The 19,737-nt window shown below is 40.4% G+C and overlaps 3 protein-coding genes across 6 annotated transcripts; 2 read left to right on the top strand and 1 right to left on the bottom strand.

The window, feature by feature from the left end:
• Nucleotides 1-212: 212 nt before the first annotated feature.
• Nucleotides 213-5,418, top strand: klhdc2 (kelch domain containing 2). 3 transcript variants are annotated; one of them, XR_011077665.1, is made up of 15 exons: nucleotides 449-785; nucleotides 1,008-1,262; nucleotides 1,367-1,446; nucleotides 1,558-1,675; nucleotides 1,824-1,936; nucleotides 2,154-2,238; nucleotides 2,392-2,475; nucleotides 2,633-2,713; nucleotides 2,824-2,882; nucleotides 2,960-3,069; nucleotides 3,157-3,229; nucleotides 3,372-3,459; nucleotides 3,546-3,598; nucleotides 3,690-3,864; nucleotides 5,296-5,418. XR_011077665.1 is itself a non-coding variant. In XM_068580248.1 (15 exons), the coding sequence occupies exons 2-14, from the start codon at nucleotides 1,026-1,028 to the stop codon at nucleotides 3,811-3,813; spliced, it is 1,305 nt and encodes a 434-aa protein (XP_068436349.1). In that variant the 5' UTR covers nucleotides 450-785; nucleotides 1,008-1,025; the 3' UTR covers nucleotides 3,814-3,860; nucleotides 5,296-5,418. The 3 variants fall into 3 exon arrangements, 2 of the variants coding, with proteins under 2 accessions (XP_068436350.1, XP_068436349.1); XM_068580248.1 differs by having other exon boundaries at nucleotides 450-785; nucleotides 3,690-3,860; XM_068580249.1 differs by lacking the exons at nucleotides 449-785; nucleotides 5,296-5,418 and adding an exon at nucleotides 213-408 and having other exon boundaries at nucleotides 3,690-5,108.
• Nucleotides 4,043-14,104, bottom strand: LOC137787616 (ribosome quality control complex subunit NEMF). The gene is made up of 32 exons (XM_068580244.1): nucleotides 13,923-14,104; nucleotides 13,754-13,822; nucleotides 13,254-13,356; nucleotides 12,864-12,989; nucleotides 12,587-12,735; nucleotides 12,403-12,470; nucleotides 12,185-12,268; nucleotides 11,988-12,061; nucleotides 11,826-11,896; nucleotides 11,665-11,740; nucleotides 11,423-11,563; nucleotides 11,022-11,230; nucleotides 10,758-10,928; nucleotides 10,602-10,665; nucleotides 10,302-10,390; nucleotides 10,095-10,198; nucleotides 9,931-9,993; nucleotides 9,709-9,821; nucleotides 9,193-9,250; nucleotides 9,014-9,072; nucleotides 8,813-8,933; nucleotides 8,484-8,727; nucleotides 8,313-8,355; nucleotides 8,029-8,078; nucleotides 7,670-7,805; nucleotides 7,266-7,343; nucleotides 6,884-7,105; nucleotides 6,741-6,776; nucleotides 6,046-6,152; nucleotides 5,924-5,967; nucleotides 5,740-5,819; nucleotides 4,043-5,356 (listed from the first exon to the last, which is right to left on the bottom strand). Exons 1-32 carry the CDS (start codon nucleotides 13,979-13,981, stop codon nucleotides 5,279-5,281), a joined length of 3,189 nt encoding a protein of 1,062 aa, XP_068436345.1. The 5' UTR covers nucleotides 13,982-14,104; the 3' UTR covers nucleotides 4,043-5,278.
• An 82-nt stretch (nucleotides 14,105-14,186) lies between these two features.
• Nucleotides 14,187-18,679, top strand: LOC137787618 (MAPK/MAK/MRK overlapping kinase-like). Of its 2 annotated transcripts, none has more exons than XM_068580246.1 (12): nucleotides 14,187-14,493; nucleotides 15,408-15,522; nucleotides 15,904-15,993; nucleotides 16,087-16,157; nucleotides 16,291-16,369; nucleotides 16,461-16,509; nucleotides 16,593-16,771; nucleotides 17,030-17,131; nucleotides 17,491-17,664; nucleotides 17,809-17,968; nucleotides 18,069-18,314; nucleotides 18,555-18,679. In XM_068580246.1, the coding sequence occupies exons 1-12, from the start codon at nucleotides 14,307-14,309 to the stop codon at nucleotides 18,630-18,632; spliced, it is 1,530 nt and encodes a 509-aa protein (XP_068436347.1). In that variant the 5' UTR covers nucleotides 14,187-14,306; the 3' UTR covers nucleotides 18,633-18,679. The 2 variants fall into 2 exon arrangements, with proteins under 2 accessions (XP_068436347.1, XP_068436348.1); XM_068580247.1 differs by lacking the exon at nucleotides 14,187-14,493 and adding an exon at nucleotides 14,706-14,941.
• The last annotated feature ends 1,058 nt before the right edge of the window (nucleotides 18,680-19,737 follow it).

Genomic DNA, 19,737 nt, shown 5'->3' with positions numbered 1-19,737 from the left:
AGCATGAAAGTAGGATATTTTATTTTTCATATCTGCAAGCAATAGTCTATTAATGTAAACAAGGGTATTAATCAAGTCTGTTTGACAAAGGATTTTCAAAGTAAAGGTCATTTTTCGGAGGAGTCTTTGTGGAACACTTTACTGTGTAACTTAAACGTGTTCAATATAAGCACCGACGACCTGAGAGGCGTTAACCCCTTGAGCTAGAAAGGTAGATTACCACTCTGCTGTGTTTTTTTTTGATGAGGTTTACTTTTTGTTTTGCTCCGACCTCACCAAGATGGCGGATTTAGAAGGTCGACAACTTCCGGTCATGCACATTGAACGCTTCTTGTGATGACCTCAAACAAATGGCGTAGAATACTCTTTTTCAAATTTGCAGGAAAACCGAACATTTGACAACACAAGGTAACAACGGGTGCAATTCGTCTTTAACCCAATAACTGTAGCTAATTATACGCAGGTTATCTTCGACACCAACGCGACGAATATAATTGTAGAGAAATCCTTCCGCCGACTCGTTGGACTTCTTTGTAGAGTTCACAAACGTTGTGCAGCTAACGGCTTCAACCGAAGTAGTTTAGAGCACTTTAAATAATAGATACCAGTTAGTCTGGGCCTTCAGTGAGACGACGTCTGAACATCAAAGCGAAGCTAAGCAGTAACATTGATATAGTAAGCTAAATATTTAAGCAATTAAAGTAGGTCAGCAGCAGTCGTTATGCTAGCTAGCGATAGCTGTCGCGAATAAAGTGACTAAATAAAGGTGGAGCACAAAGTTAAAGGTGAGGATCTGATGTCTGTAGAAACTCTGTAACTTAGACACAAAGAACATTGTTTATTCTCATAAACTAACAGCTGACAAGTAAGCTCCTGCTATTTAAAGCTAGCGTTTTGAATGTGGGTGGTTTTCTGTTAACCCATTTGTTATTTTATTAGAGCAATCTGAACTGGGGTTTTATCGCCAACAACCAAAAAGATTCACTCTTGTTGTATTGTCCTGGCAGGAGACAAGAGAGACTGATATGGACAATAGAATGGAGGAGCCGGACGAAGATGAAGATGAGCGACTGTTTGGTTGGTTGGTCAATAACGAGATGGAGGAGGAGGAGGAGGAAGATGAGGAGGAGGAAGAGGTCGAGGATGAACAGCCCTTGGACACCGAAGCGTTAGAGTCGTTTGAGTTGGATACCCCAGCTGAGCGCAGCGGTCATATAGCAGTGATTGACAGAAACACCATGTATGTTTGGGGTGGATATAAGGTAAGCCTGTTTATTAGATACATGTCCAAAACTCGGCAATTGTCGCCATATATAATACTGCAATCTGCACATTTCCTTAAAAATACATTCTCCCTCTGCACAAGAATGCTCAAAACCACGGATTATTTGACTTGTATCTGCCGAGAAATGAGATCTGGATGTACAACATGGAGTCTGGAGTATGGTAATAGCTGTTATGTTTAAGTTGCATATTGATGCCATTGTTTTCAGCACTGGATTCACGGGATTTACATGCAAAGTAGACAACTTAAAACAAACACCTGAATGTTCACAGGACAAAGCATGTAGCTGGAGGCAACCTGCACACATCCATGTCAGGCAGCTGTGGGGTGTGTGTCGATGGAGTTCTCTACTTATTTGGAGGTCATCACGCCAGGGGAAACACTAACAGGGTACAGTCACCGTAAACACCTTTCTTTACACCCTCTGTTTTTCTTTTTTTCTAACATGATTGTTTCATATTTATGTCTCAGACCTTACAGACTTACTTTTTGCGATTTATATTTCAGAACGCCTGTGTTTTGTGTTGTGCTTTTCCAGATCTATCGCCTGCCCCTGAGAGCTCCCAGCCTTGTTTGGGAGGAAATGAGGGATCTTAAAGGACTTCCTCCATCCTGCAAGGACAAGCTTGGGTGCTGGGTTCAGAAAAATAGGTGAGGGATTGACAACCTGTTTTTCCCTGTGGATTTTGATGTTAAGTTATTATGTAAACATCATGCACACTTTTATCCCATCTCGGTATGGTCAGAGCATGTTAATGGGACTGTTAAGTTTAAGCCATTCGATCACACTAACCATAACATGGGTATAAATAAATGCACAAGAGTAGTCACTGACTTTTAGTCAGAATTGTCTGTATTGTTTCCACAGACTTATATTCTTCGGAGGCTACGGCGATGCCGCACAAGGAACTCATCAAGGGACTTTTGAATATGATGAATCGTCTTCACTTGTGGTCTGTAAACAAAAACTTGCATCGTTTGTCAGTGTTTATTTATAATCTTTTTTAGTTAAAATATAAGTATCTCCTTGGAAGTTAGACAAAAGAAAGCTGGAGTGTCTTATTTCCTGTAAAGACATGATGATGTATTTTTGTTTGCTGCTGCAGTGGGACAGCCCAGGACGTGGCTGGAACAACCACATCCACGTCCTGGACCTAGAGACATCTACATGGAGCCAGCCCACCACCAAGGTGAACGCATGCAAAACGCTAACAATTTCACCTCACGTAGCTTAAGCACGTTCTTATCATTATCCAGTCATAAGCTTTTTGCTTGAGGATGATTAGAATGAACACACCAACAATGTTTTGAAATGATCTATTCTCTCTCTGGTATGGTCGGATGTAGGGAAACACCCCGTCACCCAGAGCAGCTCATGCTTGCGCCACAGTTGGTAACAGAGGCTATGTGTTTGGGGGGCGGTACAAGGTAAGAAAATAAAAACTAGGATTTCAAGATATGGGTGTCATATGGTTGATATTACCTACCTGTTCACTGTGAAATGAATAAGTCCAACTCCCATCTCCTTTGGTCCACAGAACTACAGACTAAACGACCTGTACTACATTGACCTAGACACATGGGAGTGGCATGAAATGTAAGTGGTGTTTTTTTTTTTTACATCTTTCCTCTACCTGTTCTTTTTGAACATGCTCACCTTTGACCCTGTCGTAGGAGCGTTCCCCAGCAGGGTCCGGTAGGCCGTTCTTGGCACTCCTTCACTCCTGTGTCACCAGACCACATCTTCTTATTTGGAGGTTTCACCACAGACAGAGAGACACTGAGTGAGTCGGACACTTGTTAAGCAGTATCAAAAATAATCCCTCGCCACCTCAAAATAATGGCTTGTCTAACAGATTTCTGTTTTTCAGGTGATGCTTGGCTCTACTATGTGAGCAAAAATGAATGGAAGCATTTTAAACACAGTCACACAGAGAGCCCGAGGTAATCACATCTTAATCTACATGCAAACAAACATTAGTTTTTACGATAAGTTTCAGCGAAATGACCCTGGGGATGACCAGTCATTTGTGAGGAAACGTATTGTATGTGGACCATTCTTGACATTGTGCTGTGTGTATTTCAGACTGTGGCACACAGCGTGCTCTGGTCCTGATGGAGAGGTGTTTGTCTTTGGAGGCTGTGCCAACAACCTGTTATCTCATCACAGAGCTGTAAGCTGCAAGTCCTATCTTAATATATCACATACAGTAAATGTTTTTTTTTTACTGAATTGAACTAAACTTATTTTATTTGACAGGCTCACAGCAACGAGTTACTGGTTTTCAACGTTCAGCCCAAATCACTAGTTCGGTGAGTATGAATTTATTTTAAATCTGAAGCTGAGATGGTTTTCTTTCTTTGAACGATTTTGTTCTCATATTTTCCTTTCTCCATCTGCCAGTTTCTGTATGGAGGCCGTTTTGCAGCACAGGGAGCGTTTGTCTAGTTACTGGGACTGCTTGCCTAAACACCTCCTGCACAGCCTCAAACAGAGAATGGCACGCGTCAACACCCTGGGCTCTTAGACGTAGAGGAGGCCGTCAGTCTTGTCCAGAAGTTGACAGGAGAATATGTATGTATGTAAAGATGGTGTGAGTTTTGCTCTCAAAGCTGGTAGTCCTACTGAAGCATTAGTTTCATGTGTGTGTGGACCCATAAACAAAAATTTCGACGCTATAGTGAACAGCTGTGTGGCTGTTGGAAATGGGTCCTGACTTATAGTTGATCCTCAAAGGTGTTAATTTGTCATTTTATTAACTTACAGGCATCAAACTCTTGCAAAGCAAGTAGAACCTTTCATGGAGTGGCAGTGAGTTTGGGTTGGTTCATGTTCAGATTTCCTTGCTAAAATATTTTTTTAAGCAGGACTTCTTTCATTATTCCTTCTGAAAAGTTTAAATATAATATTTTTTTGGAATATCTGTGTTCTAAGATAAATTGATTCCTACTTCTGTACGGAATCAATTTATCTTACGTGCGACCAGATTCTACACACTGGACCTTTTTAGTGCCCACAACTATATAATAAATTTCATCTTTATTTCAGACAGTGCGCTAGCCAGTGCATTAGTATAAACCTGCTCAGAATATGGATAGAAAACCCCACTCACGATCAGCTTTGCATGACGACCACTGAAGGAAACCCTGTGAACATACAGTCTGGAAAGGGGACAGGGCTTCCTATTTCAAGTTTAAAGCACATCCCGTATAGTCCTTTAAAACAAACATATGGCACATATTTCACTTCTTGGAATTGTGGTTTTCATTGGTCATCTTCAAAAATGTATAAAATGAAGTCTAATGTCTTAACACTAAACACAGTGGTGCGAGGCTGAAACAGATTTCTTTTGTTAGGGTGCCTGTTACTGCAACGACTGCTATAACCTACGTTTGGCATGTTGTTTAATGCAGGTGTTTGCTAAATCGTCTATAGTAAAGTCCTCACAGACCTAAAACTAGTGCTTTGTTGCTTAGACTATCTCCTCTGAAGCTACAGAAATGTTAATTTGTATTTATATAAAATGTATTTATATATTTGTGGAAATGTGGGTTCTTTACTCTGAAAGAGGCTTTTGAAGCCTTTTAAAACTGTCATGAGTGGCTCCGGTAGCATTTTAATTTTGATTAATCAATAACTTAAATACGCCGAGTGTATTGGATGTTGAGCCACATTGCACTGAGATGCCTAATGTCGGTGGGCTTTGTTTGTATTTGCCTGGTTTGCACAATGTTCCCTTGGTGTTTTTTATTGTAGAATACAATGCATCATTTTCATTCTTACTCAAAGAATAAACACGTACCGTGAGTTCTGTTCAGTTAATGTTGTTCTGTTGTTAATTTACATGTTTTCATCTCAAACTAATTCAAGACCCACTAAGAGACAATCAATATTGATATCCTGACAAGGGAACTGTACTGTGATGATCAGATTTCTCATGCTGGAAATGTAGGTAAAGTCATCAAAGTCCCAGAGTTGTGTTAATTCATCTCTTATTTCTTTTTGGCAGCCAGCAGGTTTGGAGCAGACACTTTAACTTTGCCTGGCATGTTTCTGGATAGATCCGTGTCCTGCAACACAGAGTGACAGAGGGGAAACCGTTTGAATTGTAAAATAAAGAGAAACAAACTGAGTGACTTATTTTATCCAACACCCAAAGCTATTTTACATGCACTCACACAAAAGCTACAAATACATACATTTAATAAGCAAATAATCTTTTGATTAGCAAAAGTACAGATTCTTTTTTTAATTGTAAATCCACCAATAATTTCAGCATTTCCAATACTTGTTAACACTCAAATGAGAAATATCATGTAAAATGTATTTATAAAAACCGGTATGAGGGTTATACTAAACTTTTAAGAAAAAAAAAACATGCTATACTGTGAATTACATAAGAGATCGTAGTATAGTACTATGTGTCGTAAAGAATTGCAGTGAACTTCTTTACCTTGACACTGCGGAACAGGTCTTTCTCTCTAGTTGAGGAATCTCTGGCTTTCATGAAGCTAAAAACTGCAGTTCGTGCAGCTGGTACAAACAAAGAAAAATACATATTTTTTAAAAACAATTTCCCATGTAAAAAAACATTTAGCAAAAGCTTTCTGAATATTCGAATGGATCACTATTCTTACCTTTTCCTTTCTTCTGAGAACCTGGTGTCAACTTCACCTTATGTCTGTTAACAAGAAAACATTATTTAGCCCCTGCAAGGTTTCCTTTGTCTCCTGATCACTAGAAGATGAATTGCACATACTTGTAGTTGGTCAGGGCAGTGTACGGAGCACAGACTGGCACAGCGAACAACAGCACATCTTCAGGATGAGGCTGGCCCGACAGAGAGGTGAGCAGATTCTCTGCTTCCTGGGGCAGCACAAAGGCAAACCAAAGTTGAACTAATGCAGTCATAAACCTACTGGTGTATTAAAAAAACTGTGTAGCATTTTGGGGGATCTATTTGCAGGAATTGAATATCATATTCATAAATATGTTCACATCCTAACCACCTGAAACAAATGTGTTTTTGTTGCTTGAAAATGACCCCTTCTCATCGACATAGGGAGTGGCTCTTCAGAGTCTGCCGTGTTGCAGCATCTTGTTTAGATCAGAATAGACAAACCTAACATGTATGTTACCTTCAGGGCTCATAGTTCTCCAACACAAATGTGAGACTACTACAAATGTGAGCCGGTGTATTAACAGCAGCCATCTAAATTTGCATTCGGTGGCTCATGCTACCGCAGACTTGGAACGGGAGGAGGGCGCGAAGGGCTATTTGGCTGGTTGCAATGTACAACCACACCACCAGATACCACCAAATCCTGCACACTGTCCCTTAACTAACACTCATTAATCCCTCAAATGTTCTTTGAATTATTAAAATACTGTCCATACATGTTTCTTTCTATTAACTATAAGAATTATTTATCAAAGTTCACATTAAGAACCCACCTCTGCTCCGGGGTTGTCCTGGTCCACCTCATCTTCCTGAAGAAGAGAAGACCATTCAAGACATAGGAAACAAAGATGGCAGGCATCGCCACACACATAGTACATTTCAGACACTGGTATTGGCTCTTCATTGTGTCTCGTACCTTGTCCTCCTGTTCAGCAGGACCTCCCTCGCCAGGCGGTCTCTCCTCATCGCCCTCCACTGCTACTGCCTGCTCTGGTTTCTGTGCTGCAATCTCCTCAATACGAGGTTTCTGGGGTTGTTTCTGAGGGGCTGGTTTCCTGGCAGGTTCGTCTTTCCCCTTCCCTTTCCCCTTCTTTCCTTTCTTCCCCTTATCCTTCTCTTCCTTTGCGGAACCAGCTGACTACGGAAGGAAAGCGTTTTCACCATTATTCATTGTGTCAGTCTCCAGGACTGTGCACATGACAACTGTGTTGACTCGAGTTGCAGTTACTACTAAAATTGTTGCACTGGACAGAACATTGTAAAGATTGCACAGAGGGTAGTTTTCTACTCATCCTCACCCCAAGCAGCTGCATCCTCAGCTCCCTGTCCTCTTCATCCTGGTCTTTGTACTTCTCTTTGATCTTCTTTAACTTGTTCTGCAGTGACAACAAGGTAAGAATACGCACAAAAACGACACGGATTGAAGTATTTGATCAGTCACAGTTCAAAATTGAGTCACCAAATGAAAACACTGACATGCATCACAATAGGTACAGTGTGTTTTTAAAGAACTGATCACTGTCCCTTGTATCCCTTTTAAATGTATGTGTTAGTCTTTAAGTGTAATTTTCTCTTCTATGGTAAATTGCATCTCCATTGGAAAGACTTGCAAATTCATACTTGCTTTGTTGGAGTTGTATTACTTTGTTTTACATTTGATCCTAAGAACAGAACATCTTATCTTATCAAACTCCTCCCTTACCTTTTGACCTCTCTTCGGTGGCTGCTGGGAGGCAACTCCTCCACCTTTGGACCCCGGATCAGCTGCTGGTCCAGTAGACGAAATCTCAGTCTTCTCTTCAGTGTCGCAATCTTCCCTTTTCGGCTTCTTGTCTTCTCTAGTGGGAAAGACGAAAACACCTGACTGTATCACTGACTGGAAAATTACAGACATAGTAATTAAATAAAGTATTTTACATAACACAAGTTACATTTTCTTTCATAAACCAACCAATTGTCTTAACACTACCTGTTAATGAAAACTTTTCAAGTTAGTGGGAGAAGCTTAACATGAAGAAGTACATGTTGAATGTAAGATTGTCTTTTATTCCGTTCAATTACCTTCTTTGCTTGGCAGTCACGTGTTTCCTCCCCTGTGAGTCTACCTCAACCTGAAAAGAAATCAATTAATCAACACGAGTATGAACAAAACCCTGTACAATGGTTCAACCAGACAAAGATCCCTCTGAGCAACAGAAGAAATAAGGGGAAAAAGTATTACCACAAAACTGTTGGAGTCTGGATTATACTCATTTTGTTTTTTGTTAAATAGTCATTGAAAGAAAGAAGAAAAACCTCAATATAACAGATAGTCCCAAACTCATTGTGGCTAAGCCACAAATTACCTGAGTGCTCGGATCCTTTTTGAAACCAGGGTTCTGAGTATTTCTAGAAATAAGGAGAGACTCATTCAGTACCATCCATTGTTCTGTGCAATGATTGAACCATTAGGTTTGTAGAAAGGTGGGCAAGACCGCGTCATTTTTACAGTGTCAGCATTGAAGCGGTAACATTACCTGCTGGGCTGTAAATGAGACAGGGAGATGGTTGTATCTGGAAAGCTAAATTCTTCGCTCTCCTCATTTTTCATCTCCTTTTCCTCCCCGCTCTTCTCTGCCTCCATGTTGTCCTCTTCAGGAACAGCGGCCAGTTCTCCACTCGCACCATCCTCCCCCTCAAGCACCTTTCTAGTCATCTTTTTCATCCCTCCATCTCCTGCCGGTCTATCCTCCTCCGGATCTTCATTACTGCTGTCATCACCTGCGAGGCAACAGAGTTAGCTCCAACACCCGGTTGTAGTTGTTGCATATGCAGTGAATTAAGTCATTCCTTTTGTGTCTGCTACCTATCAGCTCTTCTTCCTCCTCCAACAGCTCGGCAGCTCTCGATGCGACGTCCTCCATGTCCTCCTCTATGGTCTTCACTTTTCTCTCCCCTCGGTGCCGAAACACACTCTGCTCATCGACCTGCACAGAGACGAGCGTGAAACCAAAATGTTTGAAGGCGAAGGATCAAACGTGTACTCACAGCTCAAGATGGTATTTACCTTGAAGAGAAATCCGAAGCCCATAATCAAATACGAAGGCGGCAGGAAGTTTTTCTTTCCTGGAGAGCAATATGTCGAATGTTAGGTCCTCCGTTAGATGCCGCCATTAGCAGTTACACTTCTTATATGTTCCTCTGGGGCTTCAGAAAATCTAGACACTTTAAATTTGCATATCATACCTCTGATCATGAAACTTCCAGTGGTCAGGTACTCTCCAGTGGGAGCCGTCTTAGACACCTAAACAAAGATAAAAGATATTACCGCTAATTAATGTAAAATAATGCCAACCGTTCTACTATATCAATGTTATGATTTAAGCATGTCGCTGCTTGTAGTCTATTTTAATCTCCCATGTCTGATAACACACTTTATAGCTGTAATGCAACTCTGCCCTGTGGAGTTTTTGCCACTAGTGTATGAACACCATAAGGAATGCAACAATAGACCATCAAAAGTAGGGAAAAAGATTACTTTTAAGGTTAAGGTGAGTCATGTTGCACATGTATTAAATATATTACAGAATAATTACAGTTTTACAATATGATGATTATAAAGAAACAGCAAACACATGAAAATATACTTCTGCTCTTGGCTTGTTAGCAGAAAACATGCTACTTTGTATGGAACATGTGATGGTAGAGTACATAATTCCCCATACATCATTTAATGATAATTGTATGAATGAACATTGTCACCTGATGGTGATGAACCCACCAAGCACTGGTGATGATCTTGGCATCCCAAGCCGCACTGTAGCACACAGACATAGTGCCAGCTTCTGTCAGGGTACGAGGAGGGATGGGGACACCTGCAGCCGGAAGATAGGAGGGCAGAGACAAAGTGGAAAAAGTGAAATCAAGTATGTTCACAAACTGAAAGCATAAGGTCAAATAGTGGATGGAAATGTGCAGGTTGACCTGAGGGGTTTTTGATGACACAGCTAGTCGCTCCATGGAGGTCGGCATGAACATAGATATCACCTGACACAGTAAAGGCACAAATGAGGGGATAAAACAGTTCTATTTTAAAAAGGAACTTACTTTTTCAAGGTAAGATAATGTATTATAAGTTTATGCATTACCTGCACGGAGGTAGCGTTTGACAATGATCTCGTTCTGCTGCTGATCTCTTCCTGCGATGATGAGATAATTCTCTGAGCTGATGAACCACAAAAACTTCTCAAACCTGCCAAGTGGGGAGAAATGGTTGACAGGATGAAAGGCTCCTCTGATACAGTATTTTATATATCTGAATATGTATTCGGCACATATGGTTGTATGTGTCTCACCAGTAGACTTTCCTGGCCTTCTGAATGGTGGTCACAGTCTGCACCTCTTTCAGTGTTTGCTGTGTTTTTTTCTCTGCAGATTTCATAGCCTTGAATGACAATGAAAGTAGAAGAACATTTAACAGTATACAAAAGTATGATGACTTACAAGTGGTTATAAATGATCTTTAGAAACACAAATACTTGTTTTGCTCTTAATGTGATGTTTTATGAGGTGATGCTTTGATCTGATGTTCCTTGCTGTCGCCATAACTTTTAAACTGCAATAAATCTTGAGTTTAAATAAAACAGCTGTCTTACCTTGCCTGCTGCTTCTATGGTTTTATGTTCTTTCTTTTCAGCACTGCGTTTGAAGTCATAGTACCTAAAAATCACAGTGACAGGGCCCATCAGTTATAAAAAACACCACCACATGAATGCTTAATTCTATGTCTAAAGGAATACATGTCCACTTACTTTTTGGCATTGGCATAAGCCGACAGGCCGAGATCCACATCTACTAACGTCGGCTTGTTCTTCTGCAACTTTTTCTGTCCTTTGTCTTTATTTTTGTTTTTCTTCCCCTTCTCCTCCACTACATCTTTTTTCTCTTCCTCTCCCTGGTCTTCCTCAGAAATATATGGATTCCTAGATAATAATAAAAAAAGACACACATGAGCCAAATGGTGAAACAATAATCAGAGCTGTGGGCGTTTAAGTTTCTGTCTCAGAAGTTCTCACTTTAAAAGCATGGTGATATGGTTGGTCTGCAGCTTCAGCTCCTTGATGGCGCAGGCCACCGGGTCACCAGCCACCTGTGCCTCTTTGACGATAGTGCCAATCTCAGTCCAGTCCACCTGATTGGCCAGTGCACTGCGCACCACCTGCAGCGCCCTCTCTACCACAGGCAGGTTCATCTCCACCAGCTCACCCTTTATTCTGTCCACCTCCTGCAATACATTACACAATACCTTATGAATTTCAGCAATGTGGAGATGAAATGGCTGAATGTCCTATTGCACATTTCTGTGTATTCTTAACACCAATATTCATGTTGCACAAATACATACAAATGGGTGAGTAGAAGTCATTCTGTGAAGCATTTACATCGGAAAAATGTTACGATTGGAAGTAATACTGACCTGTGTTTGGTGCAAGGCCACCAGCCTCTGCTCGTGGTCCCTCTTCACATTTTCCAACTTCTTCATAGCGTGTTTCTCCTGCTGCAAGGCCTTCATGTCAATCCTCTGACTCTCCATCTTAGAAAAGAACTCATCCACTGCCTGAGTGATAGGACAGCATTGGATTCAGATAATATTCGAGCCAGAAGTGTGAATTCACATACATAAATAAATAATAAATGAGCTGCCATGCCAATGTGTACCTTATCAAAAGTATCAAACTCCAAATACGGGTTCTTTGAATGCTGGGCAAAGAGGAATGGGTGGAATTCATCATATCTGAAAGTAGACATCACTGATGTAAATGACTACACAAATGGGTGGGTATAGGTACAAATTGTGCATTAAAAAAAACTAGACATACGTGAGCAGTTCTTCACTGGGTTTGTCAGGAGTTAGGCTTGGTTTCTTCTCACTCTTTTGAATGATGTATCCCTTGAATTATACAGAGCAGAGAGTTTGTAAATATAACCAATCTATTACAGAATTTCAAAGAACTAAAGAATGCTAATGTAAGATCCCTTACTTTGCCACTGAAGTTTTCTGTTTTTTCCATATAGGTTTCTGCAATCTGCAGGGCTTCCAGGATTTTAGGGGCAACTGAAAAAGCAGTCAGAAGAAATACTGTATTAAGAAAATCCATTACAAATTAAAGCAATCTATATCTACTGGTATGTTACGGCATTTAACCATAAACCAGTAACTTTTATTTCTCTACGTTACCTGCATCAACTTGACCATCAACTTTGACAGAGCCCGACAGTCCCACCTCTATCAAACTGTGTTCGATCAGAGTTGCTCCATACGCTGGTGGGGTGTTTGGAAAGGACACAAAACAAAGTTCAGTTTGTTTGTTTACATGGTGAAATAAATATAATACATTTAACCTCAAGTCTGTCTGCTTCAGTTTAACATTTCAGAACTGTTGCCTTGCAACTTACGAAGGTGAGGGTTCAGAACCCTTTTGACTTGATCTCCATTTGATGCTTTGCTGAGGATTTCAGTCAGTCTGCAAAAAAAGTTACAGGATATAATTATTTTTTTCACCGGTTAAGAGTGACACATGTTTATTGAATTCTGATGGAAGTCCACAAACACAACAAGTACAGGTAAAGCTGCTGTTACCGGTCTAAACTGAAGAGAGGTTCAGCGGGTCGGGCGTTCTCCACAGGGTACCGCTCTCTGACGGCAATCTTAACGTCTTCTGCGTCTGCTGTACGAAACCTCAGTAGGTTCAGGATGGTGTACTCAAAGTCTGTGAGAATGACGTTACCCTGAAGATGGATATGGACAAAACAGCAAAAGCACACATGTACACAAACACATGTATTAATGTCACGGCTCTGGGTCCAGGCTGAGAAGATTATAAGTTTGATATACAGATTTCACAATGTTTTCTTACCCTGTCATACAGTTCAATAATCAAGTGGTAGGCAGCCTCATCTGAGCCAAACTGGATGTCAACAACCCTGTCAATCCCGAGCTGCTTAACCTGGGTCAACCGCCGTGACTTCAGGTGTTTTCGACACTAAGGAGAAAGTTGCTTTAAACATTCAGTGTTATTACAACCAACACAGAAATACGTAAATACATGGAAATCACAATAACAAGAACCGTGTTCCGATATTGGCATATCACATTGGTTTATGGATATGAAAAAAAAACTGTAAAACTGTCTGGTTCATCACACTGGACTTCAAGGAAACAATAGTGTGTATGGGATCATCAGTGAAATCTGGACTTGAATCATGAAAGTCAAATTATACACAGTAATGATTTTTTAAAGTCTTACTTTCATTGCAAAGCCCGAAGGCATCATGTTTTTGGGCCATTCAAAGTCTGTGGAGTGAATCCGAGTCCCAGATTCTATCAGGAGAATAGCTTTGCTGTCTGGCCTGGGACAAAGATGTGACACAGAGTTATACAAAGTGACTGAAAGTGGTGGAATGTAATGAAGTAGAATTTTTGAGTTAATTTTTTAATTTGGAGGTGCTGTACTTCCGTTTCATGTCACATGATACTTCGCCTCCACCACATTACATTTATATGACAGCTATTGTTTAATTACATATGTAGAACAAAGCATATGGTTAGCTTATAAATGACTGGGCCACACTGCTACTTGCTTACTTAAAAGTGTGTTTTCAAAGAAATCCCAAACTTCAGGCCGTTTTTATATATGTAATAATGTGTATTTATAACGTGACAGTGCTACTTTACTGAAGAGCGTTAAGCCATTGGAAACACCATGACACTGAAACTTGTGGAGAAAGTTTTTCAAACTGTCCTTACTTTTGCAGACGGATGAGATACGTCTTGGTGTCGATATCATACACGTTGTTTACTCTCATGCCAATGTAGCTGTGAAAGAACAAACGCAAGATCAACATTTGTGGACACATCCATACTAACGGTGGTTAGCTTAGCCACTCGGCTAAGAGTAATAACACGTATCACCTACTTTGCAGTGATCTCGGCAATAACTGCCCTGATATCTACGGTGGTGAATCTTGTTTTCATGCTGACCAAAAGGTTGATTAGAATTAGAAACACTGGGGAATTCACATTTCTAGCAGCTACGCTACTTCAGCAGGGAAGACACGCAAGGGACTACTGAAAATGCGTACGAGTGACGAGTTTGTACGGAAGCCGAGGTGGAACAAAAATGTAAGCAGGTCCACGCCTTTTCCACACATCAGAAATGAGCGAATAGAATTCATTGATTGTGAATGGGAGACACTGGTGCTTGGTAACGCTGCGCTATGACATGAACGCAGTGGACCGGTGGACCGTTTCTACATTTCTTTACGCTCATGGTCGGCTTTTCAGCATTTAAAGTGCACGAATGATGCACTACTCAAACTGGCTTATTAGCCTGAAAAACAGGGCAAGCATACGAAATGCATGCAAAACACCACCTAACATCGATCGGAACAAAAGGGGCCCGCTAAATGTTGATATGCAGAACAACAATCCGCAGTCTAACGAAAAGACATCCGACCTGACGACCACGACCCACCTCTGGAAGAAAGGTAAGGCGGTAAATTGTGAAACTGTTAGAAACACCGTCGCCTCAAATATGTGGGCCTGCAGCGAATAAAAAGGCTTGATTGGCTTTATTTTTTTTTGTCATACATGGCAGGGCATTTTGTGATACGTTGTTGCTTTCTAACTTCCATTGCTTTAAGCGCTGTGACTGGAGAGAGTCAAACGTTCAACCGGAGTTTCCCGTTTCCTCCTCGGGTCAAAGCGGAGGGCGAAGGCGTGCTCCGTTACCAAGGCGACGGTCAGCTAACAGGGCTAGCCTAACAGCGCGAGGCTAGCGGAGCTAAGCTAGCACCCGGACGGAGAGTTTTGGGTCGTTTTTGACTCTTCGCTGCGCAAAAAAACCCCTAAAAATCCCTTGACATGTGCTGTCCAGATGCGCGTTGTGTGAATATACGACGTGCACGCAGCGGCTGAGACACAAAGGAATGAATTGTAAGTTGTGACTTAACGCGACCTATTCGGGGCGGAGGAGGCGATGGGCTGTCACACGTCAGACATCAAACCCACGTTGAGCTTTCTCTCCAAAGAGTTTCCTCTCGTGTTGTTTAACCTCTGGAGTCGCGAGCTGTGACTTAATTGTGTCTCTTAACCAAGGAACTGAAAACATACGTGGTTTTGACCATTGTCGTTGTGACCTTTGTTTTATGTTGTTGTTTTGCGCTTACTTTTTTCCATACTATTTTGCCGAAAATGGTTAACATGATCAACCATATGTCATAAATGTTAGCTTTGGCTTCTTGGAAAACAAGATAGTCATTTATTCATTATTTTATGACATTTTGAAGAGACTAAACAATCGATAAAATAGACACCAGATATTCAATATTAACATTTTAACTGCGTTTTCGGGCCTAATTTCACCATTGATCAGTCTGTTCACATTGTTTTATTCCTGCAGGCTACAAAACAGTCAAGAAAATTGGGGAAGGCACATTTTCAGAGGTGTTGAAAACTCAGAGCCTAAAAGATGGGAAGTACTATGCATGTAAAACCATGAAGCAGACTATTAACAGGTATGTATTCTGAAACTAAAAAACAACCTGTCCTGTGCATAGGCACTTATTGGTGCACTTGACCATACTCTATTGGACACATGTAACATGAGTCAGAAGATTAACTCTCGCTTAGTCTTAAGTATTCTACTAGATGACTTACTCCGCCTTTGAACTTGTAGTGATGCTGTAACAATAGATGTTTCTTAATGAAATTTGAGTTGTCGGTGCAATGGTTTTTAACATTATATTTTTCCTTTTAAAATAAGCTATGTATCTTATGTACGTTGTTACACTGTCCATTTACAGTACAGCAGTGATGCAATTATTTTACTATACTTTTAACAATAATACATGTTGATGCCTGTCAAATTAAAAGTGCAAATGTCATCTGTCATCAAGTCTAGAGCAGGCCAACAATCTGCAGGAAGTCCAGGCAATGAAGAGACTGAGCCCACATGCAAATATCATCCAGCTACATGAACTGATTTTGTGAGTACTCAAGTGTTGTCTATTATGAAGTTATTGTATTGCCTCTACCAAGTTTCATGTGGCGCGTTATATTAATCTAACACAATGTTTCAGTGACAAAGAAACTGGAACTGTGTCTTTGATTTGTGAGCTGATGGAGATGAACATCTATGAGTTCATACAAGGTAAGTCTGCCAATATCACATTGCAAGCATGTAATAAATAATAATAGGGATGAATGGCAACGTGAAGGTGTACAGTGGTCTTTCTAGAAACCTTTGGGTGAATGATGGTCTCATATCGCTTCGTTCTTTACAGGAAGACGCACGCCGCTGCCTGATAATACAGTGAAGAACTACATGTACCAGCTTTGCAAGTCACTTGAACACATGCATAGGTAGTTACAAAAACACCTTGGGTCACACGAAACAGTAAACAAAAAACAAATGAACTGTGTTGAGATCGTTTTTCTTTTCTTGTTTTTACAGCTGTGGGATCTTTCATAGAGATGTGAAGCCAGAAAACATTCTCATCAAAGTGAGCTGCATCATTATTACAATTTGCTTTGACATTGACCAAAAAAAAAGTTCATAAAAAAAAAATATTTGTACAAATTGCAGCATAACAGTCTGAAGCTTGGCGACTTTGGTTCATGTCGGAGCGTGTACTCCAAGCCTCCGCATACGGAGTACATCTCCACGCGCTGGTACAGAGCCCCTGAGTGCCTCCTCACTGATGGGTACTATGGCTTAAAGATGGACATGTGGAGTGCTGGTTGTGTCTTCTTTGAGATCATGAGGTACTTCTGCAAGGAAAGGGCACAACATCACATCTGTAACACGCATAGGTTTATGAGTTAATACCAATGAGGTCATACACATTCATCTCACAGAGTTGTCTTTGATCACATGCGCAAATACAATGTTACCAATGTCTGCATTCAGTTTTACTTCGCTTCATTTGATCGATCATGTCTGCTGACACAGGCTTAAACAAATGACAAACAAATGCTATGCAAATGAGTTTGTTGTGGCAGTCAGATACTTGTCTGTTTCAGTTTGAGGCCTCTCTTCCCTGGAACCAATGAGTTGGACCAGGTTGCCAAGATCCATGACGTTTTGGGGACACCAGATCCAAGTATTCTCCAAAAGTTAAAGCAGTAGGTGTTCATCTGAAATGGGTCGTTTGAAGGGTGTGCATCTTTGTGACAGGAATTGTGAAAAATATATATATATATATATACATATATATATATACATATATATATATATATATACATATATATATATATACATATATATATATATATATATAAATATAAATATATATAAATATAAATATAAATATATATATATATATATAAATATAAATATATATATATATATATATATATACATTTTCGCCCCACGAGTCTAAAACAGGTTAAGCAGTTTGGATAATGGAATAAAATATTTTCTATATATTTTTTATGTGCTTAGAAAAAAACAAAACTTTTCATGGTTTCTTGTTGTCTGTCAGGTCTCGAGCGATGCGTTTCAACTTCCCCCCTAAAAAAGGCAGCGGTATCTCAAAGTTGGTGCCTCACTGCCCGCCTCCAGCTCTGTCACTGCTCTATCAGATGCTCGCCTACGACCCAGATGAACGCATTACTGCTGAAACAGCTCTGCGGCACACATACTTTAGGGAAACCAGGTACACTTTGCAAAGAACAATCTCCTTGCGACATATTAAATCAAATGTAGATGATACAATTGCCATGTCTGCTGGTTAGACTAACTGGAGACAAAGAACTGTCATTTGTAATAGAAATCTTGCGTTTTTCCCCTCCCCCACCAGACAGGCAGAGAAGAAAGCCGAGATTTTACAGAGAGCATCTGAAACTATGGATGAAGAAGAGAGTGGCGGGACGCAGAACTCCTTAGACCACATCTGGCGCCCAGCCAGACTCGGCAAACAGCTGAGAGGAAGACACACAAGGCAAACCCCTTTAATAAACGTAAGTTAATGTTCTAGTCAACTGAAGTGAAATGTCTGAAGACAATAAGTCTGTATTAATCTGAATACAACTCGTTCCATCCGACTTTCTCCCTCTCCAGCACAACATGAAACATGTAGTGGAGCCCCTCATCCGACGTAACGTCATTCATAATCCAACAGAGCTACCCAAGCTCAATATGGTTGTGCCCGGATCACAGATGTCCTTCCCAGTCTCCACTATGCCGGCCTTTACCCACCGAGGCACTCTGCCGGCCTTTACCCATCGAGGCACTCTGCCGGCCTTTACCCACCGAGGCACTCTGCCAACCATCACGTCGAAAAAGTGCCAGTCACGATTGGCGAAGGTAAACACAGGAGCGCTACGCAGACGTCAGGCTTTTTACATGTTTGAATCATTTAGTCATTTAGGTCGAGTCACATCTGTCAAGGACATTGGGAAAGTTAAGTTAAAACAAAACTCAGGTTTGTCTTGCATATCAGATGTTTTAAAAAATGCAAAAGAAACACCACATTAATATAACTAAACAAGTGCTTTCATTCAGGGATTTGATTTGTCATTCAGGAGACTTTTCCTCTCTTCACAGCCCCGGGATGAGTCACACCGGGCAGCTTTCAAGACCTTCTACATTCCACCTCTGGATAGGAAACGGGGAGGCTTCTGAGAATCAAAAACACTTCCAACGTATTAATAAAAAAAGTCCTCCTAAAACTGGATAGACCTATACTGTTAAACAAATTGTGGGGAGGACAATGTTTGGACAGGCCAGATGTTGAAATCTATGAAGCAACACAAACATGACGAAAAATGCAACAAAGACCTCCATGCCTGTCATATACCCAGTTCTGACTGCTCACATCAAGCTGTTCAATGTACAATTCAATGTAATATCTTCACAAACAATATTAGTCTGTAATATTACAATGGATTGAGAATGTGTAGTTTAGTTATGACCTCAGTTTTACTTGACCTAGTCAGGTGTTACATGTTTACAAGTGTTAAGAAATATACTTCAATCTGAGCCTATTAGACAAGCTAAGCAATAAGATATGACACGTGAAGAGCCATTTACATGGGTGAATGGCATTTGGTATTGAAACAGATTAATCCACAGTTTTAATCCTGTTAGATATTTCTTTGATCCAGCACCCATTCTACCGGACACTGAATGTGTTTGTCTTTTTAAAAAAAATTCTGAATGAAATAGTGTAATATATTTGATGAGTAACTTGGTCAACTTGCTGTAAAATGGGGGACCTTTAGAAAGTTGTCACAAACCACGGACCTATTCCGGTTGTCTTGTTTTACAGCCTTGAACCACAAATGATCAAATAAATTAATAAATGATAAAAACATGACTACAAATGACACATTCAATTATGTGCTACTGTAAAACAGATGCTTGACAGCAGGTTTAAATAAATAACAATTTACAATAGCAATAAACATAAAAAACCAGGGGTGGGGTTGAATACTTTTTATAGGCATTGTATACTTGCGATAGTCTCTTTTCAAATGCTGCGATTTAACTCCTCGGGACAAAGGGCTTCAGATTTATTCTAAGCCACAACATTTCCTTTGGAGAAAAATATTTTAAAGGCACATTGAACTGTAATGTAAATAAATAGCCCCGTAGGGGCAGCAAGACAGAACAGTCAACAAAAAAAACAAACTTTTAGATCAATTATGTATGTGATCTTTAATGTATATGGCCTTAAGAAAGTCCTACATATTTGTATTTTATGTTTTGAATGTAGCTCCGCCAGTAG

Source organism: Clinocottus analis, unplaced genomic scaffold (assembly GCF_023055335.1).
Source record: "Clinocottus analis isolate CAN_PGR_092001 unplaced genomic scaffold, fCliAna1.0.p SCAF_17, whole genome shotgun sequence".
NCBI lineage: Eukaryota > Metazoa > Chordata > Actinopteri > Perciformes > Cottidae > Clinocottus > Clinocottus analis.
This window is presented reverse-complemented; position numbering and strand designations above follow the sequence as displayed.

Bases quoted from the DNA above. Each gene is read 5' to 3' on its own strand.
- LOC137787616 (XM_068580244.1), bottom strand. From the start codon at position 13,981: ATGAAAACAAGATTCACCACCGTAGATATCAGGGCAGTTATTGCCGAG. The intron at 9,994-10,094 runs GTAATGCATAAA...TTACTGTGTCAG, and splicing joins CAAACGCTACCTCCGTGCAG to GTGATATCTATGTTCATGCC. The intron at 5,357-5,739 runs GTAAAGAAGTTC...TCTGTGTTGCAG, and splicing joins ACCTGTTCCGCAGTGTCAAG to GACACGGATCTATCCAGAAA.
- LOC137787618 (XM_068580246.1), top strand. From the start codon at position 14,307: ATGATGCACTACTCAAACTGGCTTATTAGCCTGAAAAACAGGGCAAGC. The intron at 16,370-16,460 runs GTAGTTACAAAA...TTGTTTTTACAG, and splicing joins TCACTTGAACACATGCATAG to CTGTGGGATCTTTCATAGAG. The intron at 18,315-18,554 runs GTAAACACAGGA...CTCTCTTCACAG, and splicing joins GCCAGTCACGATTGGCGAAG to CCCCGGGATGAGTCACACCG.
- klhdc2 (XM_068580248.1), top strand. From the start codon at position 1,026: ATGGACAATAGAATGGAGGAGCCGGACGAAGATGAAGATGAGCGACTG. The intron at 1,263-1,366 runs GTAAGCCTGTTT...CCTCTGCACAAG, and splicing joins ATGTTTGGGGTGGATATAAG to AATGCTCAAAACCACGGATT. The intron at 1,676-1,823 runs GTACAGTCACCG...GTGCTTTTCCAG, and splicing joins CCAGGGGAAACACTAACAGG to ATCTATCGCCTGCCCCTGAG.